General features: G+C 42.6%; 1 protein-coding gene across 4 annotated transcripts in view; it reads right to left on the bottom strand.

The window, feature by feature from the left end:
- The window catches only part of nbeal2 (neurobeachin-like 2), a 32,602-nt gene extending 12,701 nt beyond the window's left edge, over positions 1-19,901 (bottom strand). The window contains exons 1-26 of one of the 4 annotated variants that reach the window (XM_085176209.1): positions 19,292-19,901; positions 12,711-12,799; positions 12,375-12,539; positions 11,817-11,898; positions 11,398-11,510; positions 11,057-11,139; positions 10,263-10,348; positions 9,841-10,144; positions 9,595-9,701; positions 9,128-9,214; positions 8,251-8,334; positions 7,940-8,038; positions 7,142-7,797; positions 6,907-7,039; positions 6,609-6,728; positions 6,176-6,506; positions 5,855-5,937; positions 5,655-5,747; positions 5,263-5,434; positions 3,972-4,105; positions 2,040-2,199; positions 1,615-1,717; positions 1,287-1,437; positions 896-1,051; positions 615-774; positions 32-120 (exon numbers count right to left, since the gene is read on the bottom strand). In XM_085176209.1, the coding sequence (XP_085032335.1) occupies positions 32-120; positions 615-774; positions 896-1,051; positions 1,287-1,437; positions 1,615-1,717; positions 2,040-2,199; positions 3,972-4,105; positions 5,263-5,434; positions 5,655-5,747; positions 5,855-5,937; positions 6,176-6,506; positions 6,609-6,728; positions 6,907-7,039; positions 7,142-7,797; positions 7,940-8,038; positions 8,251-8,334; positions 9,128-9,214; positions 9,595-9,701; positions 9,841-10,144; positions 10,263-10,348; positions 11,057-11,139; positions 11,398-11,510; positions 11,817-11,898; positions 12,375-12,539; positions 12,711-12,799; positions 19,292-19,366 (3,915 nt within the window). In that variant the 5' untranslated portion in view covers positions 19,367-19,901. The other 3 variants (XM_085176208.1, XM_085176210.1, XM_085176211.1) reach the window with 3 other exon arrangements.
- Between the last annotated feature and the right edge of the window lie 287 nt (positions 19,902-20,188).

Below are 20,188 nucleotides of genomic sequence, written 5' to 3'. Positions count from 1 at the left end.
TATAAGAGCACGACTTCTTAAGCAGACTGACCTTGCGACACACGTCCAGCCGGACAGTAAGTTCAGCTCGATGGGACAGACAGGCCACAGCCAGGAGGTCTCTAAAACTAGGACTGGCATCTGTGGAGCAGCAGTTAATTCATCGGTTTCATCATTTCAAGCTTGTTTTAATGGAAGGGAGTTATTGCTGTTTATTCAGTTTGTTTGGTTAGTCGATTCAAGGCCGGGGCAGGCAATATGTTTTCAGCATCACTTTCAAACAGAAACCTGCAATAATTTTTCAGCATATTGTATCTGAGAAGGTCTGGGAGCCATGAAAAAGCAAGCTAGGAGAGTTGGGAGAGAGTTTCTTTTTTGGACTTCTGCCTGCTGCTTTTTTAATCTTACATACATTTATGAACCTTTAGTGAAACATTCAATTTAATTCACTATTTTGTCATTATTAGAAAGTTTTATAACTATTATTATATTATTTTCTCAAAGCATTACAACAAACAGGACTGACCACTACACTTGATTTTGGGCTAAAGTGCAGCTTTCTTATCTAAACATCAGATAAATGTTTTTTGTCATCCATTTCCATCATAAAAGGAAAACTCTTGTGTTTGTATTACCTGTAGCGAGGACCTGCTCGTACAGACACCGGACAGTGGTCATGGTTACGGGAATGTTATCAAGACAGCATACAAGTCCACGATAGCCAAAATCCTTCAGTTTAATCCGATGCTTGTTGCGCTCCGACACACGCTCGCTCTTGAGGATCTTGTACAAAACCTAGAAGGTAACCACAGGGAAACTGTGAGGATCCCATTTTCACAGTTTACAGTACGATGCACATATCTGCTGTGTAATAAATTGCAATATGTTAAGCAGAGGTCCGGTGACTGGATCTCACCCTGAAGACCCTCTCTCTGGCCTCATCCCCAAAGCTTGGATTGAGCAGCAAACTGTACAGCTGCTCCACGCCCCACTCCAGCAGCACTGTCTGCACCTGCTCGCGAGGAGGGCTGCTCCTCAAGAGCTCATACAGCACATCCAAGGCCTTCACCACCTGTGAGAGAGACACGGGAAAGATGTGAAGGAGGAGGTTGATAAAGAGCCAAGAAATGTGGAGTAGGGAGGGTAAAGTTTGAAGTTGCACGAAGAGCATTTCGAAAAGTGCAGATATGCCAAAACAACATATAAAGAAAAAGAGATTTGGAGTAAAATATTACACGGAAAAGGTCAAATGATAGCAATTTTAAACTCCTGAAATAAAAACAGTTGTAAAACATGCGAGTTATTACCTGCTGCTCCTCTCCTACAGTCAGAACGTAGGCAAGGACGGTGTGAAGCTCCTCTTGTGTAGGAGACTTAAGAAAATCTTTTAGCAAGGCGAAGAGAGAGGTTTGAATCGTCTGCTTCTCATCAGACAGAGAGCTGCCATCTTTCTCCACACTGTGACCAAAGATATTTAAATGAATTAAATGAAATCCCATCTGAGGAACAACGTTTTGGTATCAAAGGGGAGTGAACAAAACACATTTACAATAACCCGATAAGAGTGATGAGTATTTTTGAATACACTAATCATTTACCTAATGTGACCGTTCATCATCGTAACAGAAGGTTTACCTGTAGTACATTCGAACGGTATCCAGTATGTACTGAACGCCGTACCTCCTCCTCATCCGCTGCTTGCTTTTGTTTATCACAGACTGCAGGTATTGTATGTGTGCTTTGGGAGACAAAGAATACTTTTGTCATCTTCTTTCAGGCTGACATTTAGAAATGTCAAACTAATATGCAAGACTGTGGTGAAGAGGAGCAGCAATTTATAACACGGGGCGTTGAAGTGGTGCATCAGTCACCAATTCACTTTTAACCCGTCCCACAGCCTGAACTTGAGACATTAATGTATTCAGCCCCCACTCTGTTGTGCTTTGACCCTTCTCCTCCCACCATGTGCACATGTATAAAAAGGGGCACAAAAAGCTTCGGCAGACATTAAAAGGTTCACAGGTGCATTACTCCACAACAAGGGGCTGCTTGTGGCTTACCCAGACAAACAGCAAAGTGGCTTTTGGTCCAGATGCGGAAATTAAAGAGCAGGTGCTGGTAGAGATGCTGTAAGAGCAGACTGTTGCCCTCATTGAAAACCTGCTCCAGCAGCAGCTGACATGCTATTAAAACATTCATGTCCATCATACTGCCTGGAACCTGCAGAAGAAACAAGCAGATAGCAGTTTGTATTAAAGTCCAGTTTGCTTTCATTTATCTGGATTTTTGGGAATGAAGCCCTGTTTAAATAACAGAAGAAGAAGAAAAAAAAGAAGAAGAACAAGAAGAACAAGAACAAGAAGAACAAGAACAAGAAGAACAAGAAGAAGAAGTGTTTGTTTACTGTATATAACACTTCTGTTTGTGCACCACTGCCACACTAATAAGAAGTAGTTTCCTTACAGGATTGAACACATTAATATTATACATTTAAACATGCACTCACTGGCCACTTTATTAATTAACCCCGATTGTTAATGCAAGCATTTCAACCAGCCAATCACATGGCAGCAACTTAATGCATTTATGCAAGTATGAATGGTCAAGATGTCTTACTTGATTTAAGAAACTTTGAATGATACTTGACTAAGAAATGGAAACCTACGATTTGCACAGGCTTACTAAAACTGGACAACAGCCTACCTGTAATGTTGCTGAGCATGTCACTCCTTTCATGACCACAGTGTACCCATCTTTTTGATGGTTGCTTCCAGCAGGATAACATGCCATATAACAAAATCTCAAATCCTGGCCTCCACAGTCACCAGATCTCACCTCTGGGATGTGGTGGAACAGGATTGTCACATCATGGATGCGCAACCAACAAATCTGCAGCAACTGTGTGATACTATCATGTCAACAAAGACCAAAATATCTGAGGAATTCCAGCAGCTTGTTGAATCTATGCCACAAAGAATTAAGGCAAAAGGGACTCCAACCAGTAATAGGAAGATGTGCCTAATGAAGTGGCTGATTAGTGTATATGGCCAAGATGGCACCGAATGCAACACCTAGCTAGGTGCATTGAAGAATTACATCTGAGAATACTGTATGATGATGTCAAGTTCAGAGCTTAAACATACAGGAAATTATCACTGACCCGAAGAAGAAAAAAACACTACTGTGGCTGCTGAATTAGCACTGTTGTAACTCGGAAACACGCCACATTAATCCGTGTTTTGTTTGATGCAAGACAATGGATGTTTTTGTTTAGCCCTTTTTAAACATGTAACATTGATCAGTCTGACATTCATGCTCATCGTGGTTTTATTCAGACATTTCCTCAAAAGTATGTGTGCCACAGTACTTGTGCAACATCTGGAACATCAAACAACATATAATGCACCAGGATAGAGCTTTTTACCCACATACTACTACACTTTATAAAATATGCCACATCCTGTATGTACTTGTGCATCCATACATACTGTAGTAGAACAAACTAAATAAACTATAGCTTATACACTCTTAGTCTGTGCAAAGGTTCACCTGTGTAAAGTTAAACACAAGACGACTGTTGAAAATATTTAAAGCAGGAGACTCTGAGACTTTAGCAACACATGAGGTGAATGTTTCCCATGTCACTGTGAGAAAAAGTAAACACTACTCTATCCTTAGATATCACTAAAAAAAAACAAAACCCTTACTGCAATTCAGAACTTTCTCAGGTCGTACAGCTGCTATCACCACTCTCATTCAAAGAGTGACTGTGCAGTCTAGCAAACTCCATACATTCGCCCCACATAATCATTTGATACTGTCATTCTGAGAGAACCGCTGCTGTTTCGACAACACTAGACCTGTTTATTACACGGCGATTACGCTGCATCAATACAATGGAAAAGGTCAGATATTCGCTTTCAGATGATAATCAGTTCTTCTCTCATTTAGTTCCCACTCGATGGAATGGATAGGATGTGAGGGGAGCTTACTTTGCTGAGCATGGCTCCTATGATGCTTGGGCCGTGGCAGTGCAAGAGGCTCTCTTGATTAACGGGGTGTTGGCGAATCAGGTTTTTCACCATCAGCAGGAACGCGGCGATGCTGTTTCTCTCTAGTCTGCCCTCTGTGAGAAGAAAAATAGGGCAAATCATTTTTTCCGGTGTTACCGGCAGTCATCATTTCGCATTACCAGGCACTTTATTGACATTTTCTAATCTCAGGATGAGTCATCAGACATATGTCAGATTATATGTTTCATTTTGTTACATTTTTTCCAGTCTTAGGTGAACTGACCTACTGACTTCTCATCATTATGCCCACATAGATTCTGACATTTAACCTATTAGGATTGATTGCACAATGCTTATTGTTTGTCTGCAACTTCCTGCTTGTCATTGCATCATGCACTACATCTAAGCTCTAATTTACTACTAGTCAGGATGTCACTTAGAGATTACATCTAAACTAAATTCAACAGGAAATAATGAACATTTGTGATACTAGCTTTGAAAACTATAAACATGCAATGCTTTCTGACCAGTATACATGCAGTGTATGCAGACATGCTGACAGCTTGGTTTAATTTACTAAAGTTTTAAAAAGATTACAGATGCTACCTCAGTACAGTGAATCTAAATGTTATTTCATTCTCACATTAGTTAAAAGCTACATTTAAAGTATTTTACATAGTTGCAGGATCATACTCTGGCTTTTCAAGGCACAGAAAGTAGCTCCAGTAAAAGTATACTATATGGAGTGTATGTAAGTACTGGGCCACCCACAGGAGCTGCTTGGCCATGGAAACCCATGCCACAAAGCTGCCGGCACACAGTTTTTATGCTGATGTTAATACCGGAGGAGATTTAGAAGTCTGCAGTTATTGAGTTTACAGAGAATTGGCAACATTTACGCACCCGTCTGTAACTTTACATGGTCTAAAACTTCGTGGATGAGTTGCTGTGTTTCCTAAATGCTTCTACTTTCAAATAAATAATAACGCCTGGAGGGAAGACATTTTATAAAGTGAATTGTTGCATGCTGGGATCCTATTACACAGTGCCACTCTCTAGTCAGTGTGATCATTACAATATCCCTGTGGCTCTGGGACTTTCTTGAGAACAGCAATGGAAGACAAAACCTGGGCAAACAAATCGAAGACTATCTATATGCTACTAGAGATTTGTGAGATTCATTTTGGCGAGCCAGCTATTTGATTGTATGCTATAGCCGCATATAATACACAGAGCAGTAAAAAATTAAATTAAGTCAAGATTAACTGACCTGCAGATTTGTTCAGCGGCAGCAGCATTGCAGCAGGGCCTCTGGGGGAAGTGAGTTCTGGCCCCAGCAAGTCTGAGATCTCCTGACCTCCATTGTAAACTTGTTCAGCCTCACACACCTGCTCAAGCAGGGGCAGCAAAACCCCCATACCACCGACCACGTTTATAACATCCTGCAGGGACAAAACAAAATAAATCACAATCATAAAAAAAAAGAGAAAATTAAACCATGACAAAAATAGCATTGTGCCGTGCTCAGTGCATTATTAGTACAGTATAGATAAGAGTTCGCAGGCATATGACATGGGTAGTTATAACACTTCTTACTTGCCATAAATGTGAGATACAGTTTCAAAATGAATACAATACATTGGAAAATGCTTCATATCTAACCTTGATGTCCCAGTTCACTACCCTGTGTCCTGTAAGCCTGCCATCATAATGGTGATTGGGTGCCAGGTCCAGACATATCTGATTTTTAAAGGCCTGACGAAAATATACACACACACATGCATAAACAGGAATAATCTGTACTGTTTATAATTCGCCCGAAAAAAGCACTGTAGTGTAATATGAAAGTTTCAGTGAGCTACCTGTGGAGTGTAGTACAGCAGTAGTTTGCTATTGAGTTCAGACAGCTCTCCTTCCACTTTGAATAAGGACACGTGATTGGGGCCTGTGATGAAGTGTAGAAAGCAATGTAGGTCATGAAATATGCAAACATCGCTCGGTGCACATGTAAAAAAGCTACTCTTGTTTTCAGTGTGCGCAGGACTAATCTTTCAGCAACACACCTGAAAGACTGTGATTTTTCTTTACTGCTGGTTTCCTGAATATTTGATTCTATGTTGAATTCTGGCAGAGGTGAATCCTAACATACACTAATGCTCAAAGTGATTAAGAACATTTTGCACCTGCAGCATGTAGAGCTCTTGTTTGGGTTTGCTGCAGAGCTTCGTGGCAGATGAAGGCAGTGCCTAGGAGCCCATCCAGGGATGTGGGTGTCCCCCACTCTGTGTCCTGCAGCCCTGCTGGGATTGTGTGAACTGGACTGTCTCCTATGGACCCCCAGCGGCCACCCGCAAAGGAAGCTGGGAAGGATTGGGAACGGATGAGGGAGGGGGCATGGGAGGGGAAGGCAAACTCGGGTGACGGAGTGGAGGAAAATGATGTGGGCAGGTTAGGAGAGGTGGTGGTGGTAGTGGTCCGATGGCCTGCAGAGCCGATGCAGCAGGATATAAAAGGCTTCAGGATCAGGTTTGGGTGGGGTACAAAGAGAAGGAATTAGAAAGATAAGGAGGAACTCCTCTCTAATAATAGAATACATGCGATGCTAATTTCAGTTACCTCACTGAAAGATGGAAAGCGAAGCTGTGCAGTTTTACGCAGCTCCCCGTCAATGTAGATAGTGACCAAATTCTGACCAAAAGGACGGCGGCCTGGGATGTGAACTATAGCCACTGAATGCTGTGAATATAGCACAGCAAACACACGTATTGATGGTAAAAAAAAAATGCCATGCTAAAAGTTTGAATACTACAAAGGTGAACATTATGAACATTAGTTCAAACTTCACAGCAACTTTATTCTCAAGAGAAAAACTCAATTTATTACATCGGATATACTCCAAGGAGTCCACACTCACCCAGCACGAGTCAGCTAGTGGATAGTCTTGCAGAGCAACAGCCATGTAGTCTTTCTTAGTGCAAACAGCCACCACCAGCACGCCCTCCATGGTGAAGAAGGCCTCCAGTCCAGTTCCACTCGCTGTGAAGAAACTTTACAGAAAAAAAAGCATCTCAGTCAAGCACTTTAGTCCACAGCAATAAATGTAATTATATCGTGTTGTTACTTTATTGCTCACAAATGTGTCCTTTTACCTGTAGAGCTGTTTCCTGCGTGGTCCCTTTCCCATGTCATGCTGAGTACCCATGCCAGAGCTGGCAGCAGGTTTACGGTTGTTGGAGAAGTCTGAGTGAGAAGAGGGGAACTCCATGTTAAGGCAGAGCCAAGCGTGAAAAGCAAACCCACTGCCTGGCCATCGCTGGATTGAGGGCACCATGATCCCTGCCATCGGGGGTGTAAGATCAAAATATTGCAAGGCACTGTCCTTTCCTTCTCTGGCTGCCATGGCTGAAAGCACACGTATAACGCGAGTGCAGTAGGGGTGGACCCTCCCTGCCAGTGCGCCGTTGTCCTGGCCAACCCTGAGGAGTCTCAAGAGACTCTTCAGCTCCTCTGGTTTGAAACATAAAGAGCCCAAGTCCTGCAAGAGGCCCAGCAGGGAGTCTGCACACTGCCTGTCCAGACACTGGGGATGGGAGAGCACCTGCAGCAGAGCCCCCACCATGCCTGCTTCCACAGCCACCGTGCGACAAGACAAGGAGCCACCGCAAACGGTAGCCAGCCACTGAGCAACCAACAGCTGCAGGTCCCTCTGACCTGAAAGGTCAGGCAGCCACTGCAGGAGCAGGAGCAGAGGCTGGTCGTTACTAATGCCAAGGTGATGAGCATGGGCGTGCTCGCCCTCCACCGCCTGGATAGAAGACAGAGAATAAGAAATAAAGGATAAGATATAGACAGGTTAGGCTAATGACTATAACACCATTTAAACTGGGGCAGTTTGACTTCTACTGTCTCTGTACTCATTAAAAAAAATGAGAAAATTCATGTTTCACCATGTTCATCAGCTCTTGCAGAAGCCTTTTGGTGGGTTGACCTTGACTCTTCAGCACGTCAAATAGCTGGGAGTAGCCAATCCTCTCCTTGAAAACCTCCTGAGGGGAAGTGAGACAGAAATAGGCTGGAGAGCGCTGTTCTGCAGGGGATAGCTAGCTGGCACACTTCCATATATTGGAAGGAAATACAATGAGCTTTCCCCACATTAACGGAAAGCAACTTTCCTGGTCAGCAACCAGGAATTGTAACATTTGTAGCGTTGAGGAGAACATGCAGGTTTTTGTCTAGAGAATATCAAGGAGGGCTTTACCTTAGCATTGGGTGAGTTACTCATTATAGCTGTGAGGACTCCCAAAGCATGAACTGTAATACTGTCTGACCCTTTCTCCCAGACCTGTATGGAAAAAAGGAGGCACAGTTGATTAGAAATGTGCATCATCATGAGCTGGCGCCAAAATTTCCCAAAACAAACGACTAAAAGTAAACCCTACACAAAAGCTTCAACACATGAATTTTGCACCGAATATCTACAAATTGTAAGAGGAATTTTATTAAACGGCCCTTTTTAAAAAAGTTTTTACACCGTAAGTACTAAAAGTAAGCACACAGTTGAACAAGTCACCAAACAATCGCCCCGTTGTTAATTACTGATAGGTCTCAGCATGCAAAACCCAAAGCCAACCAAAGAGAAAAAAGAAAGAAAGAGCTGAGGCAATCCTCAACTACTGCGAGAAATTAAGCAACATCAAACTCCAGGATAGGAGCCAGATCTTTTATACAAGCACCACCAGTCAGACGTCAGAGCAGTTAACGCATGAGGAAAAGAAGGAAAGACATGCACCCGAAAGCAACCATTTCATGCACTATGAAAAACACAGCATGCTCTTATTGCTCAGTGCTGTCAACAGGGAATTCAGCCTATTTACATCTGTGATAGAAATCAACATAATGCCTGAAATAACTAAGATGAGCTGTGACAGGACACTTGTGTGATGGCAGATAAAAAGAAAACTCCAGACGGCAACTACCATGTACAGCCAGTGCTACCTGCTGTATTTACAAATGAGTGTAAGCCAGACTTCCTGCCCTAAGCTTCCTGTTTAAATAGCTCAGAGCAGCTAACGACTGGAGAGAGCACTGAGTTTCCTGCTGACAGTCCAATAGCAACACAGAGTGGGGGAAAGTACCTGGTCCACTTCGACCTCAGTGAGTAAACGCGTGGTGAGGTCACACACAACCTCACGCTCCGGCCTACGCCTGTTGCTCTGAAAGAGCTACAGGACATACAAACACACGCAGGCAGACACGCACACACAGAGAGCACAAAAAGACAATTAGACCAAAAAAGAAAAAAACCTCATCCGAGAGAGGCAGGAGAGACAGGTGTGATCCTGGTCTCTCTCAACAGATGCAGGGGTACTTCTTTATCAAAGCCAAGTGATGGACAAGTAACATGGAAGCATGAACATTTGTGATTTTTTTTCAAGGTAACCAAAGAAGAAAGAGATTAGGCGGCAGATGTGACATTTATGAGAACAACAGAGGAAATAGACGAAGACAAATAAAAAGGTGACAGACTGGTAGGGAGGCTGGTTCAGAAGAGCACAGAGATGAAAGAGCAGACACAAAATGTTTGTAAAGGACTTGCTCTGACCTTGCTGTTCTGAATGAGTCTGAGGATGTGTTCAAAGCAGTTGTTGTTCAGGAAGATAGCTTGAAGGACTGGTCTGTCAGAGCACTGCAGGATCTCAGGAATAGCAGCTAAAAGTGACAACAACTCATCTTATTTATCACACACTGGGACAATTGATTCTTGCCCTTCATACCGACTGAGAGAGATCAACAAAAAGGGAACAATCTGCACCCAGGCAGAGTTGAGACTTAGTGAATGTGCTCTTACTTAGCATTTGGCTCTGGAGCGAGATCAGGCTGTCTTCCCAGGACTGCCTGTCTTCCTGCTCGCTGCTAAGTGGACGGTTCCAGTTGAGGAGCTGGAAGTAGTTCTCCAGGATGGTCCTGATCTCCACCTGCCGCTCCGCGGGGCTGCTGGTGTGCAGGAGATGGATCATCGCTGTCAGGCACTGCAAGCTCAGCCGCGGGAGTCTGGTGTCCTTGGGTTCAGGGGAGGTCCGGCAGCACCATGCTCGCAGGACCGAGAAGAGGTCATCCACAGAGTAAGGAGTGATGGAGAGAAGACCATTCTTCTGCAAAAAACAAGGCGGAGCGTGATTCTGACTCACTTGTATTTTAGTTTGACTGTCTACTGTTTTTCCTCAGACTGCTGAGTGATTATTGATAGACAGGACAGATAGATTAGCAGACCTTTCCTCCACTGATGACAGCGCCTTGGACATGAGCCAATCTGAGCGTGAGGAACTCTGGGATCTTCTCACTCTCCTGCAGACTTTCTGTGTCAGGAAGCCAAAACAATATTATGTAAGACAAGCTAATACTGGAACCACAAGACAGAAAACAAATGCAGTGCTCTCAAAATATAATTAAATTAAAGCAAAAACATTGTCTTTTCAGCCTCTCTAGTTTGTTTCTTTCCCTAATGCATACTGGGACCGATTCCAGGCTCCAGTCACTATAAATAGCACACGGGGCTATAGTAAATGACCAACAGCAAAAAATAAATAAATGAAAGAGAAAACTTCATACCACAACACCTCAGAAAAAGTCCCTTGGAGTGCCTTCTTTGTTTTACAGTTATGCAAAACAGAAAAGCCTAAGCCTTTCTTATAGGCTCGGTATTACACAAGTAGCCCCTTAACATTGCTAATTACAGCTTGGTATTATGATAATCCTCCTAAAATGTGGACATACTGAAACTTGTCCAGCCTGAGATTTCCCACATGGCTAGCAGATTAGAGCAAACGTGACTCTATAATTACTAACGCTTGGACAGCTGATTGAGACCTGATAATTAGACGCAGAATAATTGAGTTCTTTTTACCCGAAGTAAACACGCTACGCAACTGAACCATTTCTACATACACATATATTTTTTCTTTTTTATTCCCAGACAGCGATTCACTTGGAACTGTTTGATTCTTGTGGTATGTGAAGCCTGACAAAGACCAGAGTTGCAGAACAGCTGAAAGGGAGTGTCTCACCATGGAAGAGGGCAGGCAGCTCTTCTGGCAAGGCCAGCGGGGAGAACTTATACTTGTTCCTCTCCAGCAAGCTCACCTCCTCCCTGTAACACACAAAGACTCGAGTCACCACGCTCCCATTCACATCACGCCTAGTTAGTGTGCGGCTGCCACTCAAACCACTGGTACTAATGAGGTTTGTTTGACGTGAAGGCTTAGATGCAACAAGATGAGGTGTTACTGTGACAAAAGATTGTGCGTTGAATGCAAATAACAGTATTCTTCTAGTCTTTGTGCGCCCAAATTCCACCTCCCACACATTCACGCAGGCAATGTCCAGTGTTGAAGTAACACACACTCACCCTGCTAGGCGTCTCCTCCACGTCTGATAAGGGTCAAACAGGCTCTCGCACAGCACAAGTCCGTACTGCACGACCGACTCCAGAGACGATTTCTCCCCTTGTCCCTTCTTTAACTGATCGAATGAAAGTTGGTGCACATTTATTCACATTTGCATCATCTGTAGTTCATAATCAGAGTAGAAACCCCTGTTTGAACATCTTTCAAATTCCTTAACAATGAAAACAAGGTCAACTGCACACCCACCCACTTCTCTTTTAACCATAGCCTAGTTCTCTTTCCATAGGGTAAGCATATACATTTTACTACCCAGTTCTGTGTAAGCCTACTGGATCTCTACTTCCATATCCTATTTCAGCAAATTTGTCCATGTATGGGGAGCCAAACTGTGTCACTGAAATCTTGCTTATGAGGGCCTTACCTGGTTTAAACAAAAATTCAAAAGTTTGATAGTCTCGAAAACAAAACTAGGGGTCTTCTCTGGATCAATGTTCTCCATATTCCTAGAAGTAAAGAGAAATTCATAGAATTAGGTTAGGAAAGGTGCTAGGAAAGGTCTCACAGATTGAAAGGGGTGAGGGCACTTTTTTTTCTACAGTAGAATCACCAGTCAAATCTGATTTAATAAAAAAACACTCAAAAACGTTACTAAATCTGTGAAAAATAGAAATTACCCAGTTCCCCTCACACCCTGTTTTTTTTTGGTACAGACTGTTGAATAAAGAGAACTGATAGTGGTTAAGATTTAATTCCACCCGGTGCGTGAACTAAGGTGACATCATGAGACATGCGATGCAAATTTGGGCGTATGATTTGGAACCCGAGATGTAGCCTGTCCTAATTAGTCATCTCCTGCCTATCGTCGTGAGAACGTCTGCAAGTTGTTTTACAGAACGCTACGATTAGCACAACCTATTAACTGCGCAACATGTTTACAGTTCTCATTACAACACATTTGCACAGCAGGCTGTGCCCTCACCTGCAAACAATGATGAAGAACTTGATGAGGAGCAGTGGGTGTGGAGTGCTGCTGTTTTGCTCTGCAGCGCCGGTGAGGTGTAGCGCACTGTGCCATAGCTGCGTGCTAAGGAACACCAGGACCTCCCGGGGGAGCAGGGGCACCTCTGAGCTGCACTCCTCCAGCCTGGGAGATGAGAGAGGAGGACATGAGAGAAGAGAAGGGAAGTAAGAGCAAAGAGGGATTGCAGCAGAGGCCGTGAAGCATAAACATGTCACATCCTATGTCCACAGTGCGGAATATAAACCGGTGGAAATTTGTGGCTTTGTAGTTTGTGTAAAATAAATAGCCGCTCACCTCCGAGGCTCCAGCGACTGCACATCAATGAGCCTCTCAAAGGATGCCACAAATGCCTCCAGCCACTGCTGCAGATAGCCCACATCCTTCTGTGGAAGGGAAGAAGAAACAGGTGAGGCTATAATAAATCGGCCTTCACGCCTCTAGGCGTACAGTGTTAGTGAACAATACAGGGCATGAAAAATGCCCACCTATAAAAGCAAGCTCTTTGTGGTCAGTTGGACCAAGTAGTATCAAACAGAAAGGTTTAGCGCTAAACTCTGACACACGGTGGCTACAGAAAATGCTATGACCTGTTTTTGTAACAGGATGTTGCAAAGAGATGCAATTCTCACAGAGAGGAACACATGAGCTATTTCTTTCCTTTTTCATCACGGGGGAGGTTGAAAGAAACAAAAACAACATGTTCCTTTCTTTCAAATCATAATTCCACCCATAACGTCAACAGCGGCCCTCTGTTCACCGTGAGCACATCCTCGTCTCGGACAAGATGTTCTTATTACTGGCCCTCTATAATGTCATGTAAGACAACTTCATTTGTACAAGGATGTTTATATACAACAGTTGCTATCACAGCTACCATCAGTCTCTGCACTGCAACATATCCTGTCAGTCTTCCCTCCACACAACAGTCTCTTGATCTCGTTACACACAAATGACACGCAGGTCACGAGCAAAACAGGTCAACTTTAAACTGTTTTTCTTTTATGAGCAATGCTTTGATTTTGATATAAAGCTGGCTCATTATTAATGAGCCTCGATAGTTCAGACAAGTAGCCCTACTTTTGAGAATGCAAAGTTTCAAAACTCAATCTGAAAAAACTCAAAAAAACTGAGAAATGTGCAGAAATGTTCTCTGATGTTCATGTGGCAAAACAACCTGAGCGTCCTGATAACTGAGCAAGCAAGTAAGCGCAGTCGCTGAATCTTCTCCGATTTAGAAGGAAGACATGAGCTGTCTCAGACCGCCTGACTCACTGTACACAAATAACATAAAAAACAGCACATGGTATAACAATTCATCAGGTACTTCCCCCTGAACCAGCAGGGAAACGGCTCGAGTGAGCAGCGTTTGCTGCAGCTCGTGTGGGAAAGCAGCAGCGCGATTAAAATCTTACAGTTCAGCACAGTTCTCCAACATGTATGCTTTCATGTTCTGTTAGACCTGCATTTTTAAGTTTTAAGTAGCAGAAATCTAATAACGTGAACCCTTTGTGCAACTATGCCTTTCCTAATGCTGCATTAATGTGAAATGTACATTACCAACTGGCATTGACTTATGTGCCTGTCCATCTCTCATTGTATGCGGCTGAGCAGGGTGCCGGGTTCTTGTGAACCCAGTCTCAGATGAACCGTCGGCGTAGACAAAAGTCAGCGGCTCAGCTGCACATCACTCCTGACCACCAGCAGCGTCTGACTCGCTCGTTTTTTGTCTTCAAGCGTAAAGCGAGCAACCAGGAAATTACATGTCACTTTAACTGAAGCTTATTTCCTTCATCCTCGCTTCCTCGTCAAACCCCTTCCTCTTTTGGTTGTAGTGCAACTTGTGTGTAGATAGATGAGAGGCCTCTATAAAAACATCCCACAGTAACAATAAAGCACCGGGACTACATTTATGATTCCTATATTTAGCCAAAAAAAAAAAGGATGTTGCAGGAGAAACTTTGAAATTTAGCGTTTGTTTTTGTAAAGTGTGTCTGGCTGTGCTTATGCACAGGGACCAGAAGACTGTGAGCAGACTCAGCTGAAACAGTAGGTGGATGCTATAAAGTCACAAAAACTGCATTTGAAATTGGAGAAATTGACTTTAGATGCCTTCAAACGGTTAAACTTTACATGCAGAAAAACCCCCCATCTGATTTTAAAGTTGATACACAAACTGCATTTTAAAATCTCTGCGTGTGCTCAACGAAAACAGGAAATGACAAACAACCTATTGTTGTGTGGCTCTGTCATCTGAACAATTAGGTATTTTAAACTTGAGGGGCGAAGATAAGAATCTAATAGCTGGTTTTTATTTTTCATTATTGAATAGAATTCACAAGTATGCACACTAATATGCTTCATAAAGTGTAGGCTTAACTGCAATGACAGCCTAAATGACTACATGCAGCAAGCTTTGTTTTCACATTTTAATTTGAAAGAATGCTTTCTTGTTGACTAAAGAGGCTGTGGTTCAGGTACACTGGTTGGCTGTGCAACAGGTAGATTTTAGTGAATGATTTAAAAACAGGGAGAGACAGAGATCACAGATACACCAGGTGTTTGAATCAGTTCTTGTTTATAAAAACCCGCCAAAAAACGTGTTTTTTTTAAATAAAACAGAACTGGCTTAGACTTCTGGTACAGCGCTGCTTTATGTCTCCACCTTTAACGACTCCTAAAATCTTCCCATATTGACTTACTACTGATCAGCCCCTCTAAACAAATCCGAATCATTTGCTCGCAGCTAAATCAACAAGCTGCCACAGCAACTAGTTCAAAGACACATTTACAATTAGAAAAGCTAATTAAAACCACAATTAGAACAAATGTCACAAACCAACCACGAGCTATCGGCCTCTATAAAGCATGTCATTTATCTCTGTTTTCTCTGCACATGGCCAAGCAGCTGTGCCGCTCAGTGCTGCTTGGCATTCAGCTTCGCTCCAGCTTCCTGCACAAGGGAAAGCAAAGAGAACTTTGATTTTCCTGGTTAGCCGTTTGGTCGGTAAACAGGGGAGCCCAGGCACACAAGGGGATTCAATCACAGGGCTAACAGGGCTATATATCGTCAGCTGCAGGGATGGATGTATCTCTGAGAACAGTTTGCTGACATGCATCAAAGCACTAGTAACTGGGACAAACACACAGTAGCACGACTGACTGTGTAGGGACAAAAGCAAGGATGTGTGATTTGTTCTTTTCATAGAAATCTGAGGAGGTGGTTTCACAGCTGTTGATGGGTGGCAGCTGGGTTAACGCTGTGGCCCAGCACTGCGTCTCAAGGCTTTAATTAGGTCCTCAAGCTATGGACCACAGAATAATAACACACCATTTCTCTTCCAGACTAATATCTTACTCTCACATCTTTACTGGCTGAAAATGATGCTTCTCTTTTTGGCAGAAAAATGGCATCTGCGATTGGAGGCTTACTCCTGCCTTAGAGCCGCCTGAAAGGTTGTAACTATCAGTCTTTTTTATTTCTTTATTTTTGAAGATTTATTGATCACCTTATCTAAACAGACTGAAAATCCACCTTTTTATGGTTTACTATCCTCAGATTTTTTTAATGTAGTACTTTCAAATATGACGGGGAAACAAAGAATTCTCACACGTGAAAGCTGGAAGGTTTTTTTTTTTTTACCAGGATATTAATTTGAACACTTATTAAAGCAGTTGTTGATTCATTTTTTTTTAATGTCAGCCATCTCATCAACTGATCACTTCATTTGTACCTAGTGGTGCTTGTTGATGCATTTGTAACAACATGAAAGCATATTTACCAGCTATTTAAGATAATATGACTCATTGAGCTATCCTGACTTTTACCAGGTCAACAGGTCAATTAAAGATTCAATATTTAAGGAGAACTCAAACAATAAGAGTAAGTACAACAATGTTATTAACTCTGGTAAAACTACTCGCTGCCTATTTATTCTTAAGTGATTGTCCTTGGTTTTATTTGGACAAAATAGAAAACAAGAAGATACAAATGTAACTTTTTACTATTATCACCAGTTGATTGATCAATCAATCAAACAATTACATTGATACAGATATAAAATATCAAACCAACAAAACTGTACTGGTTATTACTACATCCTGACTTGGTGAAAAGCTCAAACATGCCCAAGAAAAATACCTTTTTGCATTTTTTCCAGACAAGATCTGACAAGTTATGCACCAGAGCAATTAGATCAGACTCTTCTGCGTACCTCCATACCTGCAAGTCGTGAGGATTTTATAATGGCCTTCAAATATTCTTAGATGTGAGATATGAAGCAATGAAATATTGCTGGAAAGGCTGGCCTCACAAAACTGAAGACACAAACACGTCCTGTCTCTTGCACAAAATCTTAAAGTGCCCTAACTATAACTTTGTTTAGCACATTTCCTGACAAAATTACATCAGCAAGCCCTGAAAACCAAGAACTTGTCTGTGAGTAAATAGTCTAGATTTAAATTGCCTGTGCAGGTATTTACTGATCTACAGTATGTGGCAGAATAATAGGAAGCTGGCATCGAGAAAATAATCAGCCTATAAATCATTGTCTGCCTGTGATTTTTGGAGTCACTTGCACAGAACTTTTACAATTTTTCACCAGCTTTAGCGCAATACGCTACTCAATCACAATGTCTATTACACATTTACATTAGCTCCTGATCTAAAGGTCTGGCAAGAAATGTGATTTTTTTGCACAGTCAGAGGCAGACCTCCTTTATCAATGACAAGATGTGCTTTCTAATACAGATTAAAGGCTGGAGATACCACATTTACTCAAACATGCTGAAATAGATTGTTATGATGTATGAAGTCGCTGTGACATACTTAACAACTTCCACGGGACAATATAAGGTCACTGAAAATTTGAGTACACCAGTTTTGGTTTTGTCAGGGTGCACAAAGGAGGTGATAAATGCACAACATTTCTAAACCAATATAACAAATCTGTCAGTGTCACAAACAGGGACACGTAAGGCGCTTTCGGACTTAAAATGAGACATGTTACAGGGCGTAAAGCAGCCGAGGGCTTATTTACAGCTTTGACAAAACCCCCTGTTGAATAAAACTCAGGTTTCTTGTCCATCTGACTGATTTACAGCAGTCAATACGTTCTTTAGTGTGACAAATTACAAACAAGGTCTGTGAGTCAGAGATGGGCTGTGTGCTAAAAGATGATATTGTCTGTGTCTACCTGACTAACAGGCGGGTAACAAAAACACTGAATACAATGACATGGTGGTGTTTGTAGGAGAGGCCAGTGATTGTTCTCTGTAGTGGTTCTCCTGCCTTTCCACAGCCTGCTGTGCTCCTCTGAGTCACATAAGGCGGTGACATTTAAGCTCAAATCAAATCCCGCTCGAGCAACAGGGTATGTTGTTTACACACGTGAAAAGTACACTTTCAAGAATGCTGCGAAAACATGTGCCACTCTTAAAGTCAAAGGAGGAAACTTCTGGTCCTTTTAGGCTTCAGGGCAACTGAAGGAAAGTGACACAGAGCCAAGAAGCAGCTTAATAAGGAAGTGATCTTGCACACAGAGATGTGAGACAGCTGACGGAGCCAGATTCAGGGCAACCCCTCCCTACCTCACAGACACACACCCCCAATGATTTGTTCTAGCAATGGATTGTGACAGCACCTACTACTTGTTTTATTTGTTGCATAACCAGAAAAGTTCAGTAACTTTGCAGTTACATGCAGCAGCAGGAGGGGCACAGAGGAGTGGATTAGACACACTTCCTCTGGGATCTGCCCAGAGCGACCACAATCACCACTTTGACAGTAAATGCTGCAAAAGGTGATACACTGTTGACCTTCATCGGTGATGCATTTATTAGGGTTTGTTTGCAGTTTGTCCACCTTTGACTTTCTTCTAGAAAGTCGTTGGCTGCTTTCCAAGATTGGGATTAAGCCCTTCATTAAAACAACATTCAGTGAGATACATAATGAAACATGAGCCACTCTTTGAGAAGGCTTTATCACTGTCAAGAGACTAGCCCTTTAGATCTGCTGTGATGATGAGATACAGTGCGTACAAACTTGAAAAAAAAAAACGCTCCTCTTCTTCTTTTTTCTTTTTCTTTTTTGTGTCCTCAGGCATGGAAGCAGATTGCAAACTCATTAAATAATAATAATACCCAACCAAACTGTCTTCTTTCTTCAAGTAGGAACATGATATGAAAGCATTTGCAATATTTTACTCCAGTTAATTTGTTTTCATCCATATTAGCAATATATTACACCTTAATAAACATCCAGAAACCTGAGCTGCACTCACGCCCACAGGGGACAACATCTGAGACCAAACTCCCACACAAACAAATTTGACAGTCAATTCAACATCGGAGAGAGGAAAGCAATTGGCTATTGCGTAACAGTGCTGGTGCGTGCAAAGCCTAAGCATATGCTTCAAGTAATACATGACAGTAGGGTCTTCCAACAGTTTAAAAGGCGCATGCTTTCAGTAGGGGAGACAGGCAAGCAGCAGAAACAGGAAGAGGAAGTAGTCCGAGTAACACCTGCATCACAGGTATAACAACGGATACTCGAACAAGTGGTTAATCATCTTCAAATGCCATTTTTTACGCGTTGCTTTCGAATTGGGGACAGCTTAGAGGCGCATCAATGTGACATGATATTATTTTATAGTGTGCATAAGGCAGCTTCGGCTATTAACAGAGCGTCACTGTAAAAGCAGGAGAGAAAAAATACGCGAGTTCCTCAATAAAACCTCGATTTTTCAAAGAGCGACCCTGTACACACACCGTGAATCACGCAGAGTATGACCATGTATTTAGGTGTCACAATAAAGTTCAGGCAAGGGACCTGTGGCAACAACAGGTGTCACCGTCAGCTCTTCCGCACTTGCACTCACCTTAGTGTAATATAACATCCACAGCTCATACAGCTTTTCTTTCGATGCCATTCCGCCGCCCTTGTGGTTGCTCATGATTTCCTTTATTTTCTTTTAAAAGATCATGAAACTGGCAAAGATGGTCAAAGCCACGGCTGTCTGAAGTTGCTTCCTACAGGCAGGAGGACGCAGCACGCTCCTGGGTGAACCATTCCTGCAAATTCGGGCACAGTAATCCCAAATAAAAAAAAAAGTGATCTCCAGTCTCGACACACAAAGTTGTCAGAGTGACGTGAAAAAGCAAAACATGACGGTGTGGATGTGGCCGCGGTGCGGTCACTGCCCAAACTGTGCAACCAGGAACACAAATGCGTGGAAATGCATGTCTGGAGAAACACCCATGTCCGCATTTAGAGCGAGCTCGCTGCCGTATGATTCCTATTGGAGAGAGTTCCCACGGAAGCGACAGATGCCATCCGCTCAAGACCAACAAATTAATGCGCTGCCCCTGCGGACTCGGTCTGGAGCGGTGCACGATCCTAAACGCTGTGTGACAATCAGGAGAAAATTATCACCAACTAGTGTGTAACCCTGTAAAAAAAAAAAAGACAAGAAATGCGGTGAAGAGTTCTCTAGATCATGCTCACAGGTAGGCTGATATTCTTAAAGGCACACACACATATAAACACTGCCTGCTGATCTCACTAACTGACGGCCACCCGGGAGCAATGAATGCAGCTGCCCCCAAAGTTTTTATCATATAAACGTTTCCGTACAAATAAAATAAATAACCATTAAAAAATTGTGCAAAGAAGACTGAGTGCTCAAACTCTCACGCGATTATTGAATAAAAGCCTGCGTTGTGTAGTTACGGGTGTAGGGGTGAAACTGTCAGTTTTTAAGGCGAGCAACTTTCAG

The sequence above is a fragment of the Neolamprologus multifasciatus genome, chromosome 11 (genome assembly GCF_963576455.1).
Source record: "Neolamprologus multifasciatus chromosome 11, fNeoMul1.2, whole genome shotgun sequence".
Lineage (NCBI taxonomy): Eukaryota > Metazoa > Chordata > Actinopteri > Cichliformes > Cichlidae > Neolamprologus > Neolamprologus multifasciatus.
This window is presented reverse-complemented; position numbering and strand designations above follow the sequence as displayed.